The sequence below is a fragment of the Polyodon spathula genome, chromosome 1 (assembly GCF_017654505.1).
Source record: "Polyodon spathula isolate WHYD16114869_AA chromosome 1, ASM1765450v1, whole genome shotgun sequence".
NCBI classification, from domain to species: Eukaryota; Metazoa; Chordata; class Actinopteri; order Acipenseriformes; family Polyodontidae; genus Polyodon; species Polyodon spathula.
The window spans coordinates 101,081,826-101,108,699 of record NC_054534.1 but is presented as its reverse complement, the minus strand read 5'-3'; the positions used below and the strand labels follow the sequence as shown (position 1 = coordinate 101,108,699).

Here is a 26,874-nt window from a genome sequence, read left to right as displayed (position 1 = left end):
TCCAAAGTGGTGGTGTTATTTTTTCTTGTTTTCCTTTGTTACCTTTGACACAGGCACTGCTCGCTCATTACTTTAATTCTTCTCAATATAAACACTTGATTGAAAATACATTTTAGAATTTGATACAGATCCCCATTCCTTTGGCGGAAATGTACGTAGCTACTTTCCAGTATACGGTAGAGTGTAAAATGAACAAAGATGTAGTAGCTACGTCAACCATTGCGTGATTTATCCTCGAGTGTAAAATGAACAAAGATGTAGTAGCTACTTCAACCATTGCGTGATTTATCCTCGAGTGTAAAATGAACAAAGATGTAGTAGCTACTTCAACCATTGCGTAATTTATCCTCGCAAACTGTTTAATTGTATGTCGCAGCTTGCGTAGTGTTTCTTCTGTCTTTAACATGAACATCAGGGGAGAGCGCGAACGCAGTCCCCCACTACCAGAAATTATGCAGTCGAGATTCCCGCATTTGGGGAATTCGCAGGGGTCAGCACAGCCGGAGTGCAATGGCTGAGCCTCGCCCTGGGTGAACCACCTTCATGATCATGGTATCTCCCCTGCCAGGTAAGTATGAGTTGTAAGCGTTCCGAGTCGTCGGCCGGCCAAAAGAGACACCTTTCCAGGACATGGTACCTAAATCGACAATGAAAACAAAAACACTGTTTTCCAACTGTAACGTTATACTTATTTTTACAAACCACTCCCCACTCTGCTGAATGGAATGCTTTTCTTCCGTTCTGAGTAAAAAATATTTCTAAATTGCAACCCCCACAATGCCGATCGGTTTATATTTGCATGCGCGTTTCTCATTGGAGGAGAGGATGTGTCAGACATTCTACAACAGGACGTCCTCCTTCCAGCAGCTGCACGGAGCTGTTCTGTGAACGGAGCGGATCTCTATGGAAGCCCACACCTCTGTGTGAACGAAATTCAAAAATGTAAACAAATGTAGGACTTTTAACAAGTGTTTGACCCATGTATGCTTTCTACATCGTCTACTCTATTATCAACCATTCATTTTTTTTTAAGAGAATTGGTTCTCCACTGGAATAAGGAATTCAAATCGAGTCTGCTTAACCCATTCTCAAGGCAGCATTCATATTTCTTCTCTGTTTGCAAAGCAGCATGAGAATCCCTTTACTTGAATGAATTAAAATCCGCATTCACTGTTCCCAATTTACATGCGTTAACACAGGTGATCTGTGTCCTCTAGATTCCCTAATAACATTCGCCTTTGTTCTCCTGTGAAAACACGGCTGAATCAAATGGATGTCTGGAAACCTCAGCGCTTGCTAATACCCGAAATGTGCAGTCCAAAGTTGTCAAAACGAGAAGGAAGCAACCACATTTTAGAAAATGCTAAAATAATAGAACTGGTCTTGCAAAATAAAAACGCACCATTTCTAAACAGACAGACGGGTCCCAAATAGAAAAAGAAAACATGGGATCCCATAGCCACTTCTGTAAACAGGGTGGGCTTTGCCAAAATAAATGCAACACATTTTCATTTTCAAATCATAATCAATGCGAGACCCCTAGTGTCTGTTTGAACGGACTCTAACTGCCTGCTATTCTCACACCCTCAATGTTACTGACACAAAAGACCAGCGCTACCTCCGCTCCTTCTGGACACTTCGACATGAACGACCTTCATAAAAAACAATGCAATCAAGTCCAGTGTCTCGCTGACACTTTTTGGAAACAGTGGAGACAGGAGTACCTGACAACACTGCAGTGATGCAGAAAATGGACAGCAGGAAAGCCAAATGTAAAAGTGGGTGATGTTGTATTATTGAAAGACAGCCAGGCACACAGAAATGACTGGCCAGCCGGACTTGTGGTCAAAGCCTTTCCCAGCACTGACAAAAACGTCAGGAAGGTATAACTAAAAACTGTCAAGAAAGCAGTCCCCAGGTGTTTCTGAGACCTCGAAGATTGTGCTTCTTCTTTCTGAAGCATCCTAGACACAAGAGACTTTTAAAAAGAGCATTATTTGTTTCTTGATGCATGTTTCATTTCATAGTGGCACAATTTCATTATACCAGGCGGGGTGTGTGCTGCCATCCTGTTAGAAGGTAACAGATTGTTTTATTATAGTGGTTAAGATTGACTTTCATTGTGTTCCATGGTGTTTATCGCCCCCTAGTGGAGCTTTCTGGTACTTCGAAAAACTGCGCGAGAAAGGGGTGTTAGAGTAGAGTTGGCATTCTGCACGCAGCCAAGAAGCAAAAATCAACGCTATGGTGCAGCGATTTCTCGTCAAGCTTCAGCCTTTGAAAATATTTGTTTGTAAGTTCAATTCAAGCATATGGCTAGTGATGATAATATTGTCATTGATATAATTGCTTACTCATCATTGTTAGTTGGTTACATTTACGCACACAAATTGCCTTGCCTTTCAAGTGTGCAGTCAGCTGTATTAGCCAGTTAGTAGCTAATTTACCTCAGGGTTGGCTTGTTTGCTGGTGTGTCATGTAAGCGAATTGTAAAACATACTATACTAAAGTTTCGTTACTATTTCTAGTGTAATATGCTCTGTAATTGTACAGAGTTGGTTGCACATTATTAGAGTAATGAAAGGAGTCGGCTAGTTGCTGCTCATATGGTAATTATCTATCTGGTTTGACATCATGCCAGGCACATGTTTCTTTGGCACGTGCTCTGTATGTATGCAACTTAAACTTGAAATGTATAATGTACAGCTACAGTATGTTAATGTGAATTGAATACTAAAGTATATTCTTTGCTGTATTTTGCAGTTTCACCACATAAACATTTTCAATATATTCGTTGAAGAAAAGTCACGCCTTGGGAGTTTGATTGAAGACTCAGTTGTTAGCTATCTGTTTAGTTTTGCATAGGAACACAATGCAATGGGCAGAAAACTAACAAAGAAATGTTTTCTGTTGGTATGTGGTTCTATGTTGTCTAATTGAAGTGCTTGCTGGCAACATGCGTTTTCTATAAACTTGCAATTGATCTCCAAAGTGGTGGTGTTATTTTTTCTTGTTTTCCTTTGTTACCTTTGACACAGGCACTGCTCGCTCATTACTTTAATTCTTCTCAATATAAACACTTGATTGAAAATACATTTTAGAATTTGATACAGATCCCCATTCCTTTGGCGGAAATGTACGTAGCTACTTTCCAGTATACGGTAGAGTGTAAAATGAACAAAGATGTAGTAGCTACGTCAACCATTGCGTGATTTATCCTCGAGTGTAAAATGAACAAAGATGTAGTAGCTACTTCAACCATTGCGTAATTTATCCTCGCAAACTGTTTAATTGTATGTCGCAGCTTGCGTAGTGTTTCTTCTGTCTTTAACATGAACATCAGGGGAGAGCGCGAACGCAGTCCCCCACTACCAGAAATTATGCAGTCGAGATTCCCGCATTTGGGGAATTCGCAGGGGTCAGCACAGCCGGAGTGCAATGGCTGAGCCTCGCCCTGGGTGAACCACCTTCATGATCATGGTATCTCCCCTGCCAGGTAAGTATGAGTTGTAAGCGTTCCGAGTCGTCGGCCGGCCAAAAGAGACACCTTTCCAGGACATGGTACCTAAATCGACAATGAAAACAAAAACACTGTTTTCCAACTGTAACGTTATACTTATTTTTACAAACCACTCCCCACTCTGCTGAATGGAATGCTTTTCTTCCGTTCTGAGTAAAAAATATTTCTAAATTGCAACCCCCACAATGCCGATCGGTTTATATTTGCATGCGCGTTTCTCATTGGAGGAGAGGATGTGTCAGACATTCTACAACAGGACGTCCTCCTTCCAGCAGCTGCACGGAGCTGTTCTGTGAACGGAGCGGATCTCTATGGAAGCCCACACCTCTGTGTGAACGAAATTCAAAAATGTAAACAAATGTAGGACTTTTAACAAGTGTTTGACCCATGTATGCTTTCTACATCGTCTACTCTATTATCAACCATTCATTTTTTTTTAAGAGAATTGGTTCTCCACTGGAATAAGGAATTCAAATCGAGTCTGCTTAACCCATTCTCAAGGCAGCATTCATATTTCTTCTCTGTTTGCAAAGCAGCATGAGAATCCCTTTACTTGAATGAATTAAAATCCGCATTCACTGTTCCCAATTTACATGCGTTAACACAGGTGATCTGTGTCCTCTAGATTCCCTAATAACATTCGCCTTTGTTCTCCTGTGAAAACACGGCTGAATCAAATGGATGTCTGGAAACCTCAGCGCTTGCTAATACCCGAAATGTGCAGTCCAAAGTTGTCAAAACGAGAAGGAAGCAACCACATTTTAGAAAATGCTAAAATAATAGAACTGGTCTTGCAAAATAAAAACGCACCATTTCTAAACAGACAGACGGGTCCCAAATAGAAAAAGAAAACATGGGATCCCATAGCCACTTCTGTAAACAGGGTGGGCTTTGCCAAAATAAATGCAACACATTTTCATTTTCAAATCATAATCAATGCGAGACCCCTAGTGTCTGTTTGAACGGACTCTAACTGCCTGCTATTCTCACACCCTCAATGTTACTGACACAAAAGACCAGCGCTACCTCCGCTCCTTCTGGACACTTCGACATGAACGACCTTCATAAAAAACAATGCAATCAAGTCCAGTGTCTCGCTGACACTTTTTGGAAACAGTGGAGACAGGAGTACCTGACAACACTGCAGTGATGCAGAAAATGGACAGCAGGAAAGCCAAATGTAAAAGTGGGTGATGTTGTATTATTGAAAGACAGCCAGGCACACAGAAATGACTGGCCAGCCGGACTTGTGGTCAAAGCCTTTCCCAGCACTGACAAAAACGTCAGGAAGGTATAACTAAAAACTGTCAAGAAAGCAGTCCCCAGGTGTTTCTGAGACCTCGAAGATTGTGCTTCTTCTTTCTGAAGCATCCTAGACACAAGAGACTTTTAAAAAGAGCATTATTTGTTTCTTGATGCATGTTTCATTTCATAGTGGCACAATTTCATTATACCAGGCGGGGTGTGTGCTGCCATCCTGTTAGAAGGTAACAGATTGTTTTATTATAGTGGTTAAGATTGACTTTCATTGTGTTCCATGGTGTTTATCGCCCCCTAGTGGAGCTTTCTGGTACTTCGAAAAACTGCGCGAGAAAGGGGTGTTAGAGTAGAGTTGGCATTCTGCACGCAGCCAAGAAGCAAAAATCAACGCTATGGTGCAGCGATTTCTCGTCAAGCTTCAGCCTTTGAAAATATTTGTTTGTAAGTTCAATTCAAGCATATGGCTAGTGATGATAATATTGTCATTGATATAATTGCTTACTCATCATTGTTAGTTGGTTACATTTACGCACACAAATTGCCTTGCCTTTCAAGTGTGCAGTCAGCTGTATTAGCCAGTTAGTAGCTAATTTACCTCAGGGTTGGCTTGTTTGCTGGTGTGTCATGTAAGCGAATTGTAAAACATACTATACTAAAGTTTCGTTACTATTTCTAGTGTAATATGCTCTGTAATTGTACAGAGTTGGTTGCACATTATTAGAGTAATGAAAGGAGTCGGCTAGTTGCTGCTCATATGGTAATTATCTATCTGGTTTGACATCATGCCAGGCACATGTTTCTTTGGCACGTGCTCTGTATGTATGCAACTTAAACTTGAAATGTATAATGTACAGCTACAGTATGTTAATGTGAATTGAATACTAAAGTATATTCTTTGCTGTATTTTGCAGTTTCACCACATAAACATTTTCAATATATTCGTTGAAGAAAAGTCACGCCTTGGGAGTTTGATTGAAGACTCAGTTGTTAGCTATCTGTTTAGTTTTGCATAGGAACACAATGCAATGGGCAGAAAACTAACAAAGAAATGTTTTCTGTTGGTATGTGGTTCTATGTTGTCTAATTGAAGTGCTTGCTGGCAACATGCGTTTTCTATAAACTTGCAATTGATCTCCAAAGTGGTGGTGTTATTTTTTCTTGTTTTCCTTTGTTACCTTTGACACAGGCACTGCTCGCTCATTACTTTAATTCTTCTCAATATAAACACTTGATTGAAAATACATTTTAGAATTTGATACAGATCCCCATTCCTTTGGCGGAAATGTACGTAGCTACTTTCCAGTATACGGTAGAGTGTAAAATGAACAAAGATGTAGTAGCTACGTCAACCATTGCGTGATTTATCCTCGAGTGTAAAATGAACAAAGATGTAGTAGCTACTTCAACCATTGCGTAATTTATCCTCGCAAACTGTTTAATTGTATGTCGCAGCTTGCGTAGTGTTTCTTCTGTCTTTAACATGAACATCAGGGGAGAGCGCGAACGCAGTCCCCCACTACCAGAAATTATGCAGTCGAGATTCCCGCATTTGGGGAATTCGCAGGGGTCAGCACAGCCGGAGTGCAATGGCTGAGCCTCGCCCTGGGTGAACCACCTTCATGATCATGGTATCTCCCCTGCCAGGTAAGTATGAGTTGTAAGCGTTCCGAGTCGTCGGCCGGCCAAAAGAGACACCTTTCCAGGACATGGTACCTAAATCGACAATGAAAACAAAAACACTGTTTTCCAACTGTAACGTTATACTTATTTTTACAAACCACTCCCCACTCTGCTGAATGGAATGCTTTTCTTCCGTTCTGAGTAAAAAATATTTCTAAATTGCAACCCCCACAATGCCGATCGGTTTATATTTGCATGCGCGTTTCTCATTGGAGGAGAGGATGTGTCAGACATTCTACAACAGGACGTCCTCCTTCCAGCAGCTGCACGGAGCTGTTCTGTGAACGGAGCGGATCTCTATGGAAGCCCACACCTCTGTGTGAACGAAATTCAAAAATGTAAACAAATGTAGGACTTTTAACAAGTGTTTGACCCATGTATGCTTTCTACATCGTCTACTCTATTATCAACCATTCATTTTTTTTTAAGAGAATTGGTTCTCCACTGGAATAAGGAATTCAAATCGAGTCTGCTTAACCCATTCTCAAGGCAGCATTCATATTTCTTCTCTGTTTGCAAAGCAGCATGAGAATCCCTTTACTTGAATGAATTAAAATCCGCATTCACTGTTCCCAATTTACATGCGTTAACACAGGTGATCTGTGTCCTCTAGATTCCCTAATAACATTCGCCTTTGTTCTCCTGTGAAAACACGGCTGAATCAAATGGATGTCTGGAAACCTCAGCGCTTGCTAATACCCGAAATGTGCAGTCCAAAGTTGTCAAAACGAGAAGGAAGCAACCACATTTTAGAAAATGCTAAAATAATAGAACTGGTCTTGCAAAATAAAAACGCACCATTTCTAAACAGACAGACGGGTCCCAAATAGAAAAAGAAAACATGGGATCCCATAGCCACTTCTGTAAACAGGGTGGGCTTTGCCAAAATAAATGCAACACCTGCCCACCCTATCTATGAAAGTCATAGAAACCCAAAGCCGATACCACTTTAAGATGGACAGGTAGGGCTATATTCCTTTCTGACGGACATTCTAAATCATCTTTAATCAGCACTGTCTATAGTCTGAAACAAATCCTAACATCCTTGCCTGGTAAGAAAGTTGACTCTGGGACGGTATATTTCTGTTTCGGTTCTGCATGAGTGCTGCATTACCTTCCAGTAAGAGTGGGAAAACCTCAGCTTCGGCTAGATACAAAAAGCACCAGTCAGAATCCTTTATATAAACCAGGAGAAATAACTGAACACCCCCTGACCGGTGATCACATTTGACTAAAATGAGGAGTAATAAGTGAAACTGTGATAATGAGAATCACACTTGGGAAATCAAAAAGGGGTGTATTGGTAAAATAGCAAAATAATCCATTTGCTTAATCCTTTACAGGGTCACACACAGTGAGCCAGAAGCCTAACCCAGCAATACACCATGGATAGGATACCAGTCCATCACCACACACACAGAGGGTGACCAATCAACCTGAACAGCATGTCTTTGGACTGTTGGAGGAAACCCACACGAACACAGGGGGAACATGCAAATTCCACACTAACAGACCCCTAGGTTGGAATCAAACCCAGGACCCTGGCACTAGGAGGCAGCAGCGCTAATCACCACACCACTGTGCCACCCAGCAAAATAATGAATACAGTAAATAATTACATTGAAGAGCGAATTCGACAAAGTGCAGTTAAACAGAAAATATTTGCTTATATGAGTAAAGTCCATGAAGAGCACGCAAATGGATAAGAGCAATTACAAAAAAAACATGAAAACCGATACCTGTAAGAGTAAAATCTAGTACAAGATTCAGAAAATAGTTATAATTAAGAGCAGTAGTGGAATACAGCAAAGTATTGAGCAGTTCAGTGCAAGTACTGGAACAATATGGTGCCATTTAGTCTTATAGTCGCGAGTTGTGAGGTTTACTGACACTGTAAACAGTGGTTCACCATTTACAATTATTATTTTTTGCAAACTTAAACTGTTAACAGACAATCAATTCCTCTAAAAAAAAACAATTCACGACAAACAAGACAAAATGCGAAGTTCACCGCAAAGTTGCAGAAGTAAAAACATTTACAAGACCCAATGTATTGCATGTGATAAATATCTGCATACTATTTTCTTAATGGTGGAAAAATATAATACATTTATTTAAAAATTATGTTAAAGACTGAAAACAGCATAACGTACCACACTTGAATGGGGGCCTCAATGCTTTCTTAGCAGAAGTTGCTTAGGCATGCATAAGCAATGTGTACAACTTTTTACCCTGTACCTGAAAATAGCACTACGCCGGTAAATGTCTGAAAAGTAATCTATTTTGTCATAATTTAGCAGTAAACTTAAGACTGACCACATTAAGACTTTTAACATAACACAGACAAACTGTACTTTTACTTAAGCAATGCAAAACCCGAAGAGGAGGGCTTTATCGTCTGGTAAGGATTGTCTCGTATCGTTAAATGACATGAGCTGAAGGCGAGGGCAGGCATGTAGCATAACGAGAAAGGCCTTATCAGATGGTAAAGCCCTCTTGTGATGGTTCTATTGCTATTAGAAAAAGGGTATGTGGCAAAGTGGTTGGTAAGGGGAACAGATGTCGCGGTGATGCGGTGCAGGAGTGATGAACAGACAACAGTGATTCAGTGAATAAGTGCTTTATTGCTCTTTTCCAGGTCTGGCGACCGTCAAAAATAATAAATCCCCGGCAATACACAACAATGTGTAAAAGCACGGGGATAATGAAAACAAGGGCACAGTCCTGAACAAAAACAACGATACGGTCACCAGTCCTGGGTGATCGAAAACGTGCAGGTGCTCAGTGCAGTGGTGCTCCGGATAGTGCTCTCCTTTCGACAGCTGTGCGTTAACTGTCTAGTGCTGAATACAAAAACAGACAGTTACACGGACAGACACAACAATACAAAACACGAACACAATCCACTCTGAGAGCTCCTCTCTCAGTCCTTCTCTCTCTCCAATCGTTTAACCCAAACGAAGGAGAAGATCAGCGCTACCCTGGCCCCTATATGTAATCCCGCATGATATCGAGATAAACGGTTGCAGCTGCCTTATTACTTGCAGCTGCCTTCGTTTACCTTTCAAATCAATACGGTCTTACAACAGAGTCGCGCTTCCCTCCAGGCTGACCCACTTCCCTGACCCGGAAACTAACTGCCAGGCCAGCCCTTCCAGATACTTCTCCTCTCGTTCTTTAGCGCCCTCACAGGTTGGGAGGAAGATTCATCACCAGAACTCATCTTTCCGTCACAGGGTACTTTAAAAAAAAAAAAAAAAAAAAAAGTTTACAGTTTTTCATGTGGTTTTTCTTTGTGATCTTATGCAGCACTAGGTTTTGTTGCTAATGAATACAAACATTTTCCTCATTATTCTATTAGGAATGTGGTTTGCTCAGAATTCCACCTGAGGTCTGGTAGTCTCCACTCAGGCTTCATTACCCCAGCAGTGGGCACTTCGTGGGTATTTCCAATTGCCAAACAATACATGCAATTAAAAAAACAAGCTTCTACTTACATGGAGCTGTTCTTCAGTTCAGGTACCTCGTACAGAAAAGCAAACCTGGTTTGGGAACTGTTTGTAAAACATGTAAAGAATAAAAGAACAGCTAACTTTTGATATTTTTTTTATTTGGATTTCATTGCATATTTGTGTATTTTGTAAGTCAGTATTTAAATTACCTTTAGGTTCTAACATTTATTAGCAAAATAAATACCAAGTTTTAGTAATTAAAAATACCTTGTTGTCTACAGTATAGCCATACTTTAGATCTGGTAATTTTTCATGGTTTAGCTGTTAAGAACGTCGTAACCCTAGATCTTACTATTTCTGATCATCTTGTCATTCTTTATGAGGTGAATCTGCCAGTATCTACATAGCCAGGAATATCTTCTGCCTGGGTGTTATTAGCTGCTTGCCTTACAGACATCAATCATTGGATGTCACAGAATTTTCTAATGTTGAATAAAGATAAAACAGAGGTTATGTTAGTGTGCTCACAGAACCAACTAAAGGAAATGTGGCATTACATATAGCCAAAACCAATTATTTCTGTATCTGATGCTGGGAGACTAATGCATGCCTTTGTTTCATCTAGAATTGATTATTGTAATGCACTTTTCCCAGTATCCCAAAATGTGTGGTATCCCGCTTGCAGCTTGTTCAGAATATCGCCGCTAGAATTCTGACTAAAAGCAGGAAAAGTTAACATATTACCCCTGTTTGGCCTCTTTACACTGGCTCCCTGTGCAGTATAGAATTGATTTTAAGATTTTGCTGTTAACTTACAAGGCCCCTGAATGGATTAGCACCTGGTTATTTGCACAAGTTACTGACCCTGTATCTTCCAAACCGCACTCTGAGATCATAGGAATCGGGGCTGTTGGTTATTCCTAGGGTCAACAAAAGCAACACAGGAGGCAGGGCTTTTGTAGAGCACCTAAATTATGGAATGCTCTGACTTCGTTTATCAGGGAAGCTGGGACCATTACAGTTTTCAAGTCAAGACTAAAAACACACTTTTACAAAATGGCTTTCTTATCATAGTGGGTTTTAATGTAACTTTAAAATTGCTGCTTTTGTATTGCAGCAACTTTGAAGTACTTTTGTATAAATGCAATAAATAAATAAATAAATACAGTATGTGTTAATCCCGATCGTGCTGTTTGTCCGGTAACTTGTTTATAACATTAAAGCCTCCTTCGTGGCTGAGAAGAGACCTCTGTGCCTGTATTGTTACTGCGATGTATATATATATAACTTTATTTGCTATAGTAAATTGAAATAGACAGAGGGCAGAAGCAGAAAAAGGTAAAATACTCGAATACTGTATCTGCTTATTTTCGGGAAGACTGATTTCAACAGTAATTAAATATAGTTTGAATGATAACATTCGACGTCCTCCAACTTCATCAGAGTTAAGCCCTACTATTGACTAATCAGGTTAAAGAAAATCCCACCATTTTCTAATAAACTATACATCAGTGTAATCAATAGTCATATCCACAAAGAAGAACACATCTACAATATATCACTAGCCATGTTCATATAAGTTAATATCGTAAATAAATAAAAAAAGAATAAACATCGCGTGATATATGACATGCAGAGGATGAGACATGCAGTTTGGGTGAAAAACAGAGGACCGCGTTTCTCACTGTATTTTCTCATAGTTACTGTATATATAAATATATATTTTACATAAAACCCGATTAATGGAACATGCTTTATTTGAGGTCAAAGAGCATAGACCTCTCATTGAGTGGCTGTATATTAAGTTTTTGTCACAGCACATTAGTGTTCCCTGAGCACGTCACATGTCTGCGTTGTTGCAACGGTTGAAAGCGGTTGAAGAACTTGGGTTTTCTTCGCTTGGGTTAAATATAAAAGAGGGTGTACTTAAAAAATACCTATCATGGCTTCTCAAGCACAACCCGGTGGGAAGGGCAACAGGAACGACTTCTTGGTCTCTTTTGGGACTGACCTGCTGGCTGGAGGGATAGCCGCCGCTATCTCCAAGACGGCAGTGGCGCCGATCGAGCGAGTGAAATTGCTGCTGCAGGTCCAGGCCTCCTCCAAACAAATCCGCCCCGAGAACCGCTACAAGGGTATTGTCGACTGCTTTGTCAGGATACCAAAGGAGCAAGGTAGGACTTAAAATCGAGAACAAAGTTAATTGCTGAACTGTGGATAGATATGCTATTTAATCATGTATTCATTAACGCCATCTAACAGCGTGACACTCACTTGGTGTCCGCGATTAGGGTCGTTTAACTGGTCACGTGATACGGGTGCCGCTGCACTTTATTTTAATTTATTTTTTGATATACAAACTTTCTGTAACCTTACACAATAGTTGACTTAGAAGCCACCTTCCACTGACATTGATTTAGTTTGACATATGCAATCAACCGCGCTAGTAAGTTTGGTTTATAATAATATACTATGATTAATTGACAAATCAAGTATAACTATAATACAGACAGTTCTCATAACATACGGTTTAAAACTCGAAAATGTGGATTTGCACACACTTTTAAACATAAGTTTACAGCAGCAAGCATATGGCGTAATTATATAATAAAAACAGTTTGACAAATAAATTGTTAATTCAATTAATGCAAAGGAAAACAAATAAATAAAAAAAAATACAGTCAAGCTACTTGCACTAGTGGTACCATTGATAGTGGTATTAAGGTCTCAAAGTGTAAGCTATTGGGACAACGTGCTGGTCTTTTTAATGCAGATGTTGTACAAATATTGTACCTGCGTGTAGGCAGGAAGAAACTGACCTAACATTTGCACACCGATGCTGTAGTACATAGGTACACAGCAGGAGTGAATATCTGGTATACTATATATTGTGTTATTACTTACTATTTAAACTGCTGGTGTTAATAACCCCTTTGTTATAATTATTACATTAACCGTTATTACATCGGTATTGATTGATAGACATTGATATATAGTGATGTGAATAATTTAGCAGTGGTGTGAATTGTTGGTAACTAATGCTGGGCAACAGAGTTGTAGTTCTTATTCACGCGTGGGGACATTGAATGCGACCAGAATCTACTAATACTGATTGTTGTTTTTACATTTTCCTTTTTTTCATTGTAGGATTTATCAGTTTCTGGCGTGGTAACCTAGCCAACGTTATTCGATACTTTCCAACGCAAGCACTGAACTTTGCCTTCAAGGACAAGTATAAACAGATTTTTATGTCAGGAATCAACAAAGATAATCAGGTACATTGTGTATACTGAATAGGCTGGTGGTTAATATATTTAAGGCCCTTCTGGGCTTCTGAGAGGAACATCTTAAATATATTTAGAGTACAAAGTAGAAACTTTTTAAAACTTCCCTAACCTTTTTTTGATTTCGGCAGCATTGACCATCTGCTGTGTGAGACGTGTCAGCCCTACGCATTTAGCGTTAGCGAGCCAAAATGCTGTTATTCTCTGAATGACTGATATCCCAGTAGTCCAATCGGATCTCTGTCCGAAGGAGTGGATCGATGGGGCATCTTTCCTGGTTTTCTTTGCTACCTTATCTGTAGTGGTCCGCATTGACGGTTTATTCTTTGTTCAAGACGATGACATCTTTTCCGGAATAATTGGTTTTCTTTTACCTTACTGTAGTGACCAGAACTGCACAAAAAATTACAGCATCTTGTTTTTTTTTTTAACTGAACGTTGGTTTTTATTGGTTTTTACCGGATTTTTGTCTACTATTCAATATTTTCCCGGTACTATTTTCTAGGCAATACACTGCTGTTTTATTTTGACTGACACTGTAATAAGCAGCCCTACCGCCTCCTAGGATACAACTGGTACAGGCGTCAGAAGATCAAACAACGTGTTACTCTGTTCACAAACGTTATCACCCGATATGTTGGCCAATCAAAGTCTGATTATTGTGGCAATTGCTGGGCGTAGTAACTACTAGCATGATCAAAAACAAAATTGAAATACTTTGAATGTTTTCTTGCTGTGGTAATATTGTTGTAATATTGGAAAAATTTGCAGTTTTTACTCTTTCGGTGACTTTTTGGTTTTAGCTCCCTTAAATTTTTTTTTGTTTTTTTTTTTTTTTTTAAAGTAATCTTAATCGTAAATATTTGACAGAAAATGGTGATGCTTTAGTTGGTCAACTTATGGAACGCATTGATGGAAATGTACAGTGTGATTTTTGACGCATCTCCCGATAGCTTGGACCTCCCAGTCTTGTCAATTTTCTTTTATTTTTATGATTTCAAGGCGAATAAACCTGGCTTGATTTGTACTGATGTCATGTTCATACTTTCTGCAGATACTATTTCCGTCAGCACAGCGATTGCCCAAACGTTCGCAAAGTACTAGCTACTTTTGAATTTTTGGTTATTCTGACCCATATTGAAACTTAATCAGAAACCAGAACTGCTATTGGTTTTTACCATTTTTGTCTATCATTTTCCCGGTATTCAATACACTGCTGTTTTATGTAAAGTGTGTATACTGAGATTTTTTTTCTTCAATTTTACAGAGGTTTAAATTAAAATAATTTTTTAACCGATTTTATCGATATTTTAATATATGTTAAATAAACAAAGACAAATTACCGGAATTTTTTTGTTTGTTTAAGATAAAAGCTGAAAATTTGGAATACAGCTTATCTATTAAGAAGGAGTTGGGTGACATTAGTAGCCAGTCCTGGTCTTTCTCCTGGGGCTCCACGCCAAAACACATTACACTCAACTAATTAAGAAAAGAGTAAAGAAAGCATTCACCTAAAAATAAACAAAGGCATAATTTGTAAATCATGATATTTCATATTTATTATTTCACAATGATAATTAGTTTTAAAATGTGACAAGAGCTTAATCTTTAAAAAGGATACATTTATTACACCGTGTAACAAATTATTATTATTTTTTTGGTTCCTGAGTAGTAAGTGTTAATTCCTAATTGCTTATGCCTCAAAAGTATAGAAAATGGCTATTATTCCCCACAAACTTTGCTTTTGTGACCAGGACAGTGATATTTTGAAATTTACCTATTTTCCAGAACATTCCACATAGATTCAGTGCTGAGTAAACTTGGAGTAACCTCTAGAACTTTCTAGAACTTTCCAGTAATATAAATAGTAGTACAAATACAGGGGCCTTAAGCCCACCAGTTCAGTTTAGTTCCAGCTGCCTAAGTGGATACATATCTGCATATTTCTGAGATGGAATCAAGAGGCTGCAAGCATCCGGCAGACGCATTTTGCTATGTCTGCGGCCAATTTATCAAGACAAGAGCGAAAAAGTACTCAGTGGAAGCATCTGCTAAGATGTGTGAGGCCTACAAGGCATATTTCAGCATGCCTGTCGGGGATCAAGACAAACCCTGGGCACCTCATTTCACCTGCGAGCACTGCAAAAAAACTCTGGAAGGTAAGATGGACAATTGTTGCTCGGAATTTTATGTTATAAAATTTGTTAAAATTTTTAAAATTGTGAAAGTTTTTAATTTTAAAATGTTTTACAATTTTCAATGTTATTGAAAAAATATATCATATATGAAAAATGTTGCGAGAATCTCTTACACATTAGTCATGGGTGAAATAAATGTATTTTTGTAGGATGGTACAGAGGGGAAAAGAGCCATGAAGTTCGCTATCCCAAGAATTTGGCGGGAACTTTGCCTTTGGGACAGCAGGGACACCAAGGCGCACTACCACAGGCGGGACTGGCCACAGCGGACCGAGTTCTCTGTGGGGAGGAACAACGTCAAGTGGGAGCCACTGGTGGACCCCCGGAAGGTGCTGATGCCACCACTGCACGTCAAATTGGGCCTTATGAAGCAATTTGTCAGAGCTGTAGATAAGGAGTCGGCAGCCTTCAAATACCTTCAAGACTTCTTCCCTAAGCTGTCTGAGGCAAAGGTCAAAGCCAGTGTCTTTGTCAGACCACAGATAAAGAAGATCCTGGAGTGCAATGAATTCCCCAAGAAGCTCACTAGTAAGGAGAAAGTGGCTTGGAACAGCTTTGTCGCAGTGGTTCGGGGCTTCCTGGGCAATCACAAGGCCGAAAACTATGTGGAGCTGGTTGAGACTCTGGTGAAGAACTACGGCACAATGGGCTGTAGGATGTCCCTCAAAGTCCATATCCTTGATGCTCATCTTGATAAATTCAAGGAGAACATGGGAGCGTACTCGGAAGAGCAAGGCGAGCGCTTCCACCAGGATATACTGGACTTTGAACGCCGCTACCAAGGACAGTATAACGAGAATATGATGGGAGACTACATTTGGGGGCGGATTCGTGAAAGTGATTTACAGTATAATCGTAAATCTCGAAAAACTACTCACTTCTAAATCTTTTGTAGTCATTTTTGTATTACTTTAGTATAAATACATGTTAATTTGGATTCATATGTTGTTTTTTTCTGACTTTATGCGAACGAAAAGACACAAATTCACCCGTTTTCTCATTGGAAATAGGTACATTTCAAAATATCACTGTCCTGGTCACAAAAGCAAAGTTTGTGGGGAATAATAGCCATTTTCTATTCTTTTGAGGCATAATTAGGAAATAACACTTACTACCCAGGAACAAAAATTGTGTTACATAAGTTCACACACAGTACAGATAATTGCACAATCCCAAACAGCTTGGAAAAGGGTAACACTATTATAGTACAGGTTCTGTAAAGATTTTTTTAGATATGTAGAAAAATAATTGGTTTTCTTTTTTTGCTTGTTTGTAGTTCTGGAGGTATTTTATAGCAAATTTAGCTTCTGGAGGAGCTGCTGGTGCCACATCACTGTGTTTTGTGTATCCACTGGACTTTGCAAGAACTCGTTTAGGGGCTGATATTGGAAAAGGTGAGTGTCATCTCTCGTACCAAGCCACATTGTCTATCTACTTGTGTTATATACATCATTAAACTAACAAGAAAGCACCGTATGTTTACTCTTCATGTGTGCATCATTAGTTTTTTTATACAGCGTCTCATCTCCCACCCCCTTTTTTTTGCTTCATTTAGTAGCTAGGTGACGTCTACTCCTTCATTAGGAATTCATAACTATTTCAGGCCAGCAGGGGGACTCCTTATCCACAGTGTGCAATACAATCTGTAGTTGAGCATGCTCTAAAACTAAAGTACTGTCCTTTTCCTTCCCCAATTTCACTAGGATAACATTGTCGAAGGTGTAATAATAAAATAAAGGAAACGACTGATAGATTAACATACTTTGATTAATAACTCGATTTAGTTAATATTGAAAAATATGAATAGCTTCAAATTAATCACAAAACATATTAATCATAGGCATCAGTTGGATTTTTTAATTACTGTTATCAAGTAAAAGAGTTAGTATGAAAATGTTTCTATTTAAAAAAACACATGTGCATCTCAAAGCCTAGCCCGCAGTACAAATGCATTCATTACAGCTCATAAGCAAGCACTTAACAAATTAATATCCCAAATGCATGTATTTATTTTTTTTTTAATACTGAATTTTGACCATCGGTTACTTAAGGCGGATTTTCATGAGGCAGACAGACTCCGGCACGTTCTGCTTGTTCGATGTTGAACAGGAACAGGTTGTAGCCGTTTCGTGAAATCATTTAGTTACATTTCTGTTCAAGCATCATGGCTGTTTGTGCATTGTGATGATTTTTTTTAGACAGAAAGTTCCAAGTAGTAGTTATATCATATGTAATAAATTATAACGTTAATATTATGGGTCAAATATATAAAACTAATTATCGGGGTACAGTGCAGACCATCGTAAATAGAGGCTATGTTTATTGTATTTTGCCAATATTGCGTGTACAGTTGTAATTTGTAAAATACAGTGAATTAGTACAGCTATATCCAAAAAATTTGCATCTCCCTAAATAATTAAATCATTTTGCTTCATAGAGTTGAATGAAGCCTGTGGAATAATGCTATGTTAACATACTGAATTACATACCGCTTTGTAGTTTTAACACTTAACGAAAATTATGACAACAGTTAAACAATATGACATTTTGAAGTCCAACATGACTTATACTGTTGTGCAACTAGTAAGGCATCCAGTAGACTTTTGCGATATCGTTCTGTAGTTTCTTTGATTACACGATGTTAAATAAAACATCTACATTATGTTAATCTGTTATTATTATTTTTTTAATCATGTCTTAATCCAAAAATAAAAATGTAGGTGATGCCAAGCTTTTGTCCATAGCTGTGCCTGTGGGGCTCCGCCATGTTTCACTGTGTGGAACTGCTCTTTGAGCAGGCCGCGCTGTTCCAACGAACAAGCAAAACACGTTCCAGGAAGTTACATTTGGCATTTTCTTGGATGTTGGTAATTTAAAACAGGTTTAAGACTAAAGATGGTGACTTAAATACTGAATTAAGGAGACAAGAACACAACAGGACTGAAAACAACCTGGCCTTCATGGTAAAGTGGCCACAAAGTGAAAGTTGGCTGAGTTTTAAGCTTCAAGAGGCATGACCTCTCCTTTTAGAATTAGGATAGTGACAGTTCTCTTTCAGGACCTGCGGAGCGGCAGTTCCATGGCCTACTGGACTGCATTGTCAAGATAGCAAAAACCGACGGGCCCAAGGGTCTATACCAAGGATTTGGGGTCTCTGTGCAGGGCATCATTGTGTATCGTGCTTCTTACTTTGGATGCTACGATACAGCCAAGGTATTTCTCTTCAATTCATAATTGTTGTACATTAGGTAGTGTTGATTGTAATAGCTTTAAATATCTAAACAAAATGAGTTAAATACACAGCAATAGGCATACAAGAAAAGATCTGTTATTCACATCAATAAATTCCTTATGCTTCTCTATAAGGCATGATGTTCAATGAACAAATAGACTTAATGTAAAATTTGAAATCCCGGCTTAATGGAAAACATACGCCCCACGAGACATTAAAAATATATATTTTTGGCTTTTATTTACAACAATTTACAGAATATGGTATTTATGTCTTGTTGTTATGGTAAAAATGGTACAGGATATAACTCACTGGGGATCGCACACTTAGTTTAAAAGTGATATGCTATCTAGCAATGCTCTTTTTAGCTACATTCAGTACCATAATGAACTTCCATAGGCATTTCAGCAAACAGCTAAGTGAACATGCCAATTTTGAATACAAAGTAAATATTTAGTTTTACCCATCTTTTCTTGATGGTGAAGGATATGTTTGCCAACCTTCCTCTGTCTGGTACGGTTGGTTCTCCATGGAGAAATACAGCTTACTGTTTCAGAACAAGTATGTAAGTGATGCACATCTCACACCACAGAATAAGAGCTCTCACCATGACCTTCATCCACTGTATGCACCTGCAGAGAAGCACCTCCATAAAAAAACAGATTCTGATACAACAGCTTGCGCTGAAAAATGACCTTTGAAAATTTCATAAAATTAAATTAACAGATCAATAGATTTTAAAGACGAAAGAAGTGTAAAACTGAGATAGCCAGTATACACCCCAGACAGTCTCAATAATAAGAAAATAACTACAATAACCTAAGCAGTTTAACCATAATTGACCTTATAGTTTATACAACAAAGTTTTTTTTTTTAATTAAATAGCTTACTGTTGAAATAGGTAGACTCACCATAGATTAATTATTTTTACTTAATCTAAATATATAATGTTTATTATATAGAGTCTACTTATTTCCACAAGGTTAGCAGGATTTTGTTTTAGACCCTTCACTTCTACAGGCACCACCTGCATTATTCTTCACCATCCACATATTAAAAATAAACAAATACATATAACCCAGACGTATAGTGAAGAGACAATGCACAAGGAGCAGTAACTATTGAATTTATAATGTTAAAAAAACTAAATAGCATTTGGTGTCATGCATGACAATCAAAAGAACATGCTGTATTGTGCATTGCTTTTTGTTCTTTTTAGATACAATATTTGTATTCACCTCCTTTTCTGCAGGGAATTCTGCCAAACCCAAAGAGCACCCCCTTCCTTGTGTCCTTCCTCATCGCTCAGATAGTGACGACATTCTCTGGGATTCTGTCCTATCCCTTTGACACGGTCAGGAGGAGAATGATGATGCAGGTATGTCAAATGAATGTACTTTGGTGCCATCAAATATTGGGGATGGTTAAACAGCCTTCAGTGACGATATGTATCCACCAGAATGCAGAAAATAATTGTCAATGTGTTGCGGACTAATCGGATGAAATGCAAATGTGAAAAAAAATAATAGGGCTGTGTTCAAAGGTTCAAAGGTTTGTTCGTTAGCCAGGAATTCGAAGGTAAATTGCTAACAGAAACCATTTGACAATGTGTGAATACTATAAATCACACATTAAATGTCACTCACATGCAAAATACAATCTTTTTGTTTGTATAATACATATTACTAAAACATATGTATTAAAATCCACTACCAAATCATTATACATAGCAACTCTATATGGCACCGCTGCCTGCTGCCATGTATTGGAGCAGGGTATATTATGCCAAAGCACTGGGAGGGGGATGGGGGGTACCTATAGCGGTTGTAGTGCTTCATTAAAATATGTACTGAATACCAAGTGTACAAAACAGTGTAAGAGAAGTGCTGTGGTAGAATAAATATGAAACACTAATAATTTTAATTTTGAAAACTGAGCACCCCCCTGGCTTGGGTTATCCAGAGGCAGAACTTTAATTTCTTCATTCAGCATCTCGACACCAAAGCGTTGTATATTATATATTGAAAGAAATGTCTCAAACCCTCTGCTGTTTAGGATTTTTTTTGTTAAATGTCCATACGACCAAAAAATGTTCAATGCAAACTGTACTAGCAAACCATGTCATAGAGGCACAACCAATCTCTAAGTTCATATTATTATTATTATTATTATTATTATTATTATTATTATTATTATTATTATTATTATTGGTTTTGTTAATTGTAGTAATAAAGTAGTAAAATGTGACAGTGACTGATAACCTGCTTGGTATGGTCACTGTTAAATAAAGCTTTGTTGTGCCTGAATCAGCTGCAGTTCTTTTAATTGAGTTAAAAGAAAACTTAGAAAGGCCAAGAGAGAAATAGAAATGAGCATTGCTAAAGGGGCTAAAACCAATTCCAAAATGTTTTTCCAATATTACAACAGCAAGAGAACATTCAAAGAGGAGGTTAAATGTCTAAGAGATACAAATGGCAAACTCATAGATGAAGAAAAAAATAGCAAATATATTAAGTTTTTACAAAGGAGGATGCTGACAGCATGCCCCACATGTCATCCAGTTCCTATCCAGTTTTAAATAACTTTAGCATAACCGAGGCAGAAGTATTAAAGGGACTAGGAGCTCTTAAAATAAACAAATCCCCTGGGCCGGATGAGATCCTCCCAATAGTACTCAAATGAAATGAAAGTAGTTATTTACAAACCGCTAACCAAGATCATGCAACAGTCTCTTGACACAGGGATGGTACCGACAGACTGGAAAATTGCAAATGTAATACCGATCCACAAAAAGGGAAACAAAACTGAACCAGGTAACTACAGACCAGTAAGCCTGACTTCTATTATATGCAAACTTATGGAAACTATAATAAGATCCAAAATGGAAAATTACCTATATGGTAACAGGGTCCTGGGAGACAGTCAACATGGTTTTAGGAAAGGGAGATCGTGTCTAACTAACTTGCTTGATTTTTTTGAGGATGCAACATCAATAATGGATAATTGCAAAGCATATGACATGGTTTATTTAGATTTCCAGAAAGCTTTTGACAAAGTCCCGCACAAAGATTAATTCTCAAACTGAACGCAGTAGGGATTCAAGGAAACACAGTACATGGACTAGGGAGTGGTTAACTTGTAGAAAACAGAAAGTACTGATTAGAGGAGAAACCTCAGAATGGAGTGTGGTAACCAGTGGTGTACCACAGGGATCAATGTTAGGTCCTCTGCTATTCCTAATCTACATTAATGATTTAGATTCTGGTATAGTAAGCAAACTTGTTAAATTTGCAGACGACACAAAAATGGGAGGAGTGGCAAACACTGTTGCAGCAGCAAAGGTCATTCAAAATGATCTAGACAAGATTCAGAACTGGGCAGACACATGGCAAATGACATTTAATAGAGAAAAGTGAAAGGTACTGCATGCAGGAAATAAAAATGTACATTATAAATATCATATGGGAGATACTGAAATTGGAGAAGGAATCTATGAAAAAGACCTGGGAGTTTTTGTTGACTCAGAAATGTCTTCATCTAGACAATGTGGGGAAGCTATAAAAAAGGCTAACATGATCCTCGGATACATTGTGAAAAGTGTTGAATTTAAATCAAGGGAAGTAATGTTAAAACTGTACAATGCACTAGTAAGACCTCATCTTGAATATTGTGTTCAGTTCTGGTCACCTCGCTATAAAAAAGATATTGCTGCTCTAGAAAGAGTGCAAAGAAGAGCGACCAGAATTATTCCGGGCTTAAAAGGCATGTCATATGCAGACAGGCTAAAATAATTGAATCTGTTCAGTCTTGAACAAAGAAGACTACGCGGCGACCTAATTCAAGCATTCAAAATACTAAAAGGTATTGACAATGTCGACCCAAGGGACTTTTTTGACCTGAAAAAAGAAAGAAGGACCAGGGGTCACAAATGGAGATTAGACAGAGAGGCATTCAGAACAGAAAACAGGAGGCGTTTTTTTACACAGAGAATCGTGAGGGTCTGGAATCAACTCCCCAGTAATGGATCCTTCAAGAAGCTGCTTGATGAGATTCTTGGATCAATAAGCTACTAACAACCAAACGAGCAAGATGGTCCGAATGGCCTCCTCTCGTTTGTAACCTTTCTTATGTTCTTATGTTCTTATGTTCTAATTGGCCACAATAAGGTGCTGCTGTAATGCAAGCTTACTGTATATATCGCGAGCAGCATCAATTACATGTAAATAAACATGTATTTTTTATTTTGTTTAAATTATAAAAACACAATTACTGTTCTATATAATATATTTTTAAACTACATATGAATGTTTTATTCCAATTCTATGAATTTTCTGTAAAATAATAGGATTTTCAATCAAATATAAACAAGTAGCTTTGGTGACGTCACCAGTAAATTATGCAAAATAGTGTCCAGCGATACTTTTATATTATTCACACCCTTTTAAAATTTCCGAACGGTTTAATTTAAAGGTGTACTTTCTTATAAAATTAACATTTAACAGTTTTTGTTATCAAAATGATTGTATGACTAGAATTATTTTTATATTATTTCTTAGGGCTGCAACGAAGGGAACACATTACTGAAGGAAGGTTAGAACCTTTGATTGGTACTAATTTGAATCAGGAGACAAAGTGCTATCTTTAAAAAGTATTTGAGTATACTCTGCTCTCGAGTTTGCTTTTGAAAATCTCAAATTAAGTAGAAAATACTCAGATTCTGCGCATCTAATGAGGCTTTGAATAAACTTGTTTTATGACATCATTATCTACTGGATCTCGACGAGAACATCAACTAGGGAGTAGATTTTTAACAAAACTAAGCTCCGCTTTCAATGTTTCCTGATATGCTTGCTCAGGGCATGAAGTTACAGTCATGAAGGGCAAGGCAATGTTGTCTTCATTAGGTGTGAAGACTAGGGGGCAAAAAGGCGATTTCATTTATTCATTTATTTATTTACATCTTTATAGCGCCTTTAACCAAGGCGCTTTACAAATTTAGACAAAATGGTACAATCAAGAATACTGGGTGAAAAAAGAATGCAAGTTATTGGGTTGGGGTGGAGAGATATAGATTAGTGCAAGACCATGAAGAGATTTATACACAAGGGTAAGGAATTTGAACAGGCAACGATAATAGACAGTGAGCCAGTGTAGCTGGAGGAGGAGGGGAGGTGTGGAAGTGGCAGGGGAGGTTGAATATGATACAGGCAGAGGCATTTTGAATTTGTTGTAATGGTGTAAAAGCATAGGAGGGGAGGCCAAGGAGGAGGGAATTACAGTAATCAATGAGATTTCATAATCAATTTAAATTCAGACAAATACAAATCAATGTTTTCTGAGTGATTCACACACTAATTGTTACAAAAATAAAATATAGGTCACTTTTCCATTGTAAAAATAAAACGGTAGAAAAAATCAAATTTAAAAACAACATAAACTTTCATAATAAAAAAATACAAAGGGTAATTTGGCAAAAAATAAATATTCAGAGTTTTTGTTTTACTAAACTCAGTCACACACCAGTGACAAATGCATAGATTAGATTAGAGGCGTAGATACAGCCTTAGTGATACAACAGCACAAATAAGCTATGACAGTGAAGGGAAAGTTAAAAAAAGCTTTTCAGGCAAATTGGCTGAAGATTTACCCATGACTGGAGTTTAATAACGGCAGTGGTCAAATGAGTTCTTCGGTCTGCAAAAAACTTGAAATAGGAACTTTGCTAGGCAATGGAGAGTGCTCTGCATCACAATGTTAGATGTTTACACTTGAGATAATTTACAGTTGCAAAGGATTTACAGTTTGTTATGGTGCATTGCTGGACACTCGGTTCAGGAAAAAAAAGGTGATGTTGTTTTTAAGCATACACATTCTAACCCCTTTCTGAAAGCATAAGTTTTACTAGAAGAAGAACTCTAAGGTAGTGACAATGTATTACACAAAAATAAATGAGAACAGAAATCGATGCACTTCTCCAAGATTGTGTTTTGTTCACTATTGTGTTATCCATCCTACTTGTTTCGTAATGCAGGGAGCTGCTACTTGAGCCATGTCATAGCTACTTGCTCAGTTTTTTTTGTGTTTTTTTTTATGTAAGAATTTGAGCAAAACTAATAATTATCTTCCTTTTGTGTGTTCATTTTTAGCGTTGTTGTTTTGGGAGAATAACATTGAATTACAAAACAGCAATGGTCATTGAAATGTCTATATAAATTAGCAATGTATAAACACTGAAGACATGAAAGGAGTTGGAACGTGTACTGCCCCATTTTAAAGTATTGCAATTTTAAGCCTGTTCTGTCAAAATTCAATTTAATTTAATTATTATTCTCGGGGACGAATTGTTGTGCACCCATTGCTTACCTGAACATTAGGTAAATCCTAGAACACCTCACTGCTGCTTTAGATAGCTCTTCTTTCTTTTTAAACATTTTTGAGTTGGCAGAGGGCTCACGGATAGAAAAATCACACAGTGACACTGCCAGTGAACATGTGAGAACAAAGCGCGTTTTATAGCTGGGTCTAATCAAACCATAATTTACAGCCCTTTAAACCAAAACGCTACAACATTGACTGCAGTAGCCAAAAAACGAAATAAAATAAAATCTTGTCCTGCGTCGGCATCTCACATATTGAGAATTCATAAATGGAAAATTGAGAAAAAACAGATAAATATCTTTGAAATTAGGTCAACAGTTATGTAACGTACGCAATTACTCAAACTGTTAAGTAGTCTAAAAGCATATCTATATTCTTGACCTTTTGAAAATCTCAAATTCAACGAGTTAACTGAAAAATTTCAGATTTCTCGACCTTTTGAAAATAGAGACGAAAATAGAAGATACTAACCTTTGTATTTTGAGTTCCATGTGCATTTCAAAGTTTGGGTCATTTGTTTTGAGTTGCATCCCAGATATGACACAAACTATGATGACAGCACATAAAAGCACATAAAAAGAAGTTAAACTGTCTTTAACTTTGAGTATTTTTTTGCTCTTAGAGTGGGGAAGCAGATCGTCAGTACAGAGGAACAACTCACTGCTTCAAGAAAATCTACAAGCAAGAGGGAGTGCCAGGTTTTTTCCGAGGAGCCTTCTCTAATGTCCTGCGTGGGACTGGTGGTGCCTTAGTGCTGGTGTTTTATGATAAAATCAAAGAGTTACTGAACATCAATGTTGGGAAGTCCTCTTCTGAATAATACAGTAAATGTGCTGGTTGGCAAAATAAACAATTTGGCTAGAAATGTTTTAATGTAGAACTTGCATAATTAGGCAGCAAGTTACAGTAACATACTAAGTGTTACAAATGTTGTGTTCAGTTATTTCAGCTCTAAGTTTGGACAGTGGGTTTTAAAAGGGGTTCTGTCTGTTAAATCTCCATTGAACATCAAGAATAAAATACTTTTTGAAGAAGTACTATGCTTTGTTGCAAGGTATTTGAGTAAATTTGACTCAAGTACTGTAAGTTACCATTAAAGATGGAATGAAGCTCTAAATTCACCTCATACTTAAACTCATATAACCTAGAAATCTGCATTAAACCATAGACTCAATTTAAACATATTACATCAGAAATGATCTTTTTCCATATTGCCCCAAATCATTTATTGTAACAATAGTAAAATCAATATTAATACAACTTTATTTATTTAGTTAGTTAGTTTTTAAACCGGCTTTAGACTACTCGCTGCCAGTAGTATCTTTGTTTTTTCAGTTAAGGCCAACTGATTGTCTTCATCAGTCATGAGTTTAGTACTTAACAAAACCAAAATAACATTCTTTTTTTTCATGAGTGTTCTACAGCTGTCTGTGATACATCTTTATTTCAGATTTTTCTTTGATTAACACAAATTAAGACAATTAAGATTTTGCCCACCCTTAGTAAATTATTTTCTATTGTGAAGAACGGTCAACACCTGCCTCGAGCTATATGTGGGTTCTGTTGGCAGATGATTGGTTGAGAGGGCAACCTCTGTTGCTGCTGCATCTCCAAGAGCACGCACTTCATCGCCCTGTGGGTGCTGTTATTTAAAAAATCTCAAACAGCTTAATTAAGAATGATAGTAAAATCACAGGTTAAAACTAATTGTGCCCAATGCACGTCTACAAGTATTTCCGGAACATCACCAGGGTTTGAGTTCTACTCCTACCACGGCGTTCAGGTCCATTCCAGCCCAATTACACCTCTGTGTGTGTGTGTGTCTGTGTGTATGTATCTATATATCTTTATATCTAATATATATATATAT

At 37.8% G+C, this 26,874-nt stretch overlaps 1 protein-coding gene and 3 non-coding genes across 4 annotated transcripts; 1 reads left to right on the top strand and 3 right to left on the bottom strand.

The window, feature by feature from the left end:
• Positions 1–412: 412 nt before the first annotated feature.
• On the bottom strand, positions 413–576 carry LOC121326060. Its single transcript, XR_005951416.1, has one exon. It is a non-coding gene; the product is annotated as a U1 spliceosomal RNA (small nuclear RNA).
• A 2,764-nt stretch (positions 577–3,340) lies between these two features.
• LOC121326053 lies at positions 3,341–3,504 on the bottom strand. Its single transcript, XR_005951415.1, has one exon. It is a non-coding gene; the product is annotated as a U1 spliceosomal RNA (small nuclear RNA).
• Positions 3,505–6,268: 2,764 nt separating this feature from the next.
• Positions 6,269–6,432, bottom strand: LOC121326047. The gene has a single exon (XR_005951413.1). It is a non-coding gene; the product is annotated as a U1 spliceosomal RNA (small nuclear RNA).
• A 5,422-nt stretch (positions 6,433–11,854) lies between these two features.
• Positions 11,855–25,824, top strand: LOC121328224 (ADP/ATP translocase 4-like). Its single transcript, XM_041272815.1, has 6 exons — positions 11,855–12,086; positions 13,060–13,187; positions 16,671–16,788; positions 18,453–18,607; positions 19,879–20,004; positions 25,627–25,824. Exons 1-6 carry the CDS (start codon positions 11,855–11,857, stop codon positions 25,822–25,824), a joined length of 957 nt encoding a protein of 318 aa, XP_041128749.1.
• Positions 25,825–26,874: the final 1,050 nt, after the last annotated feature.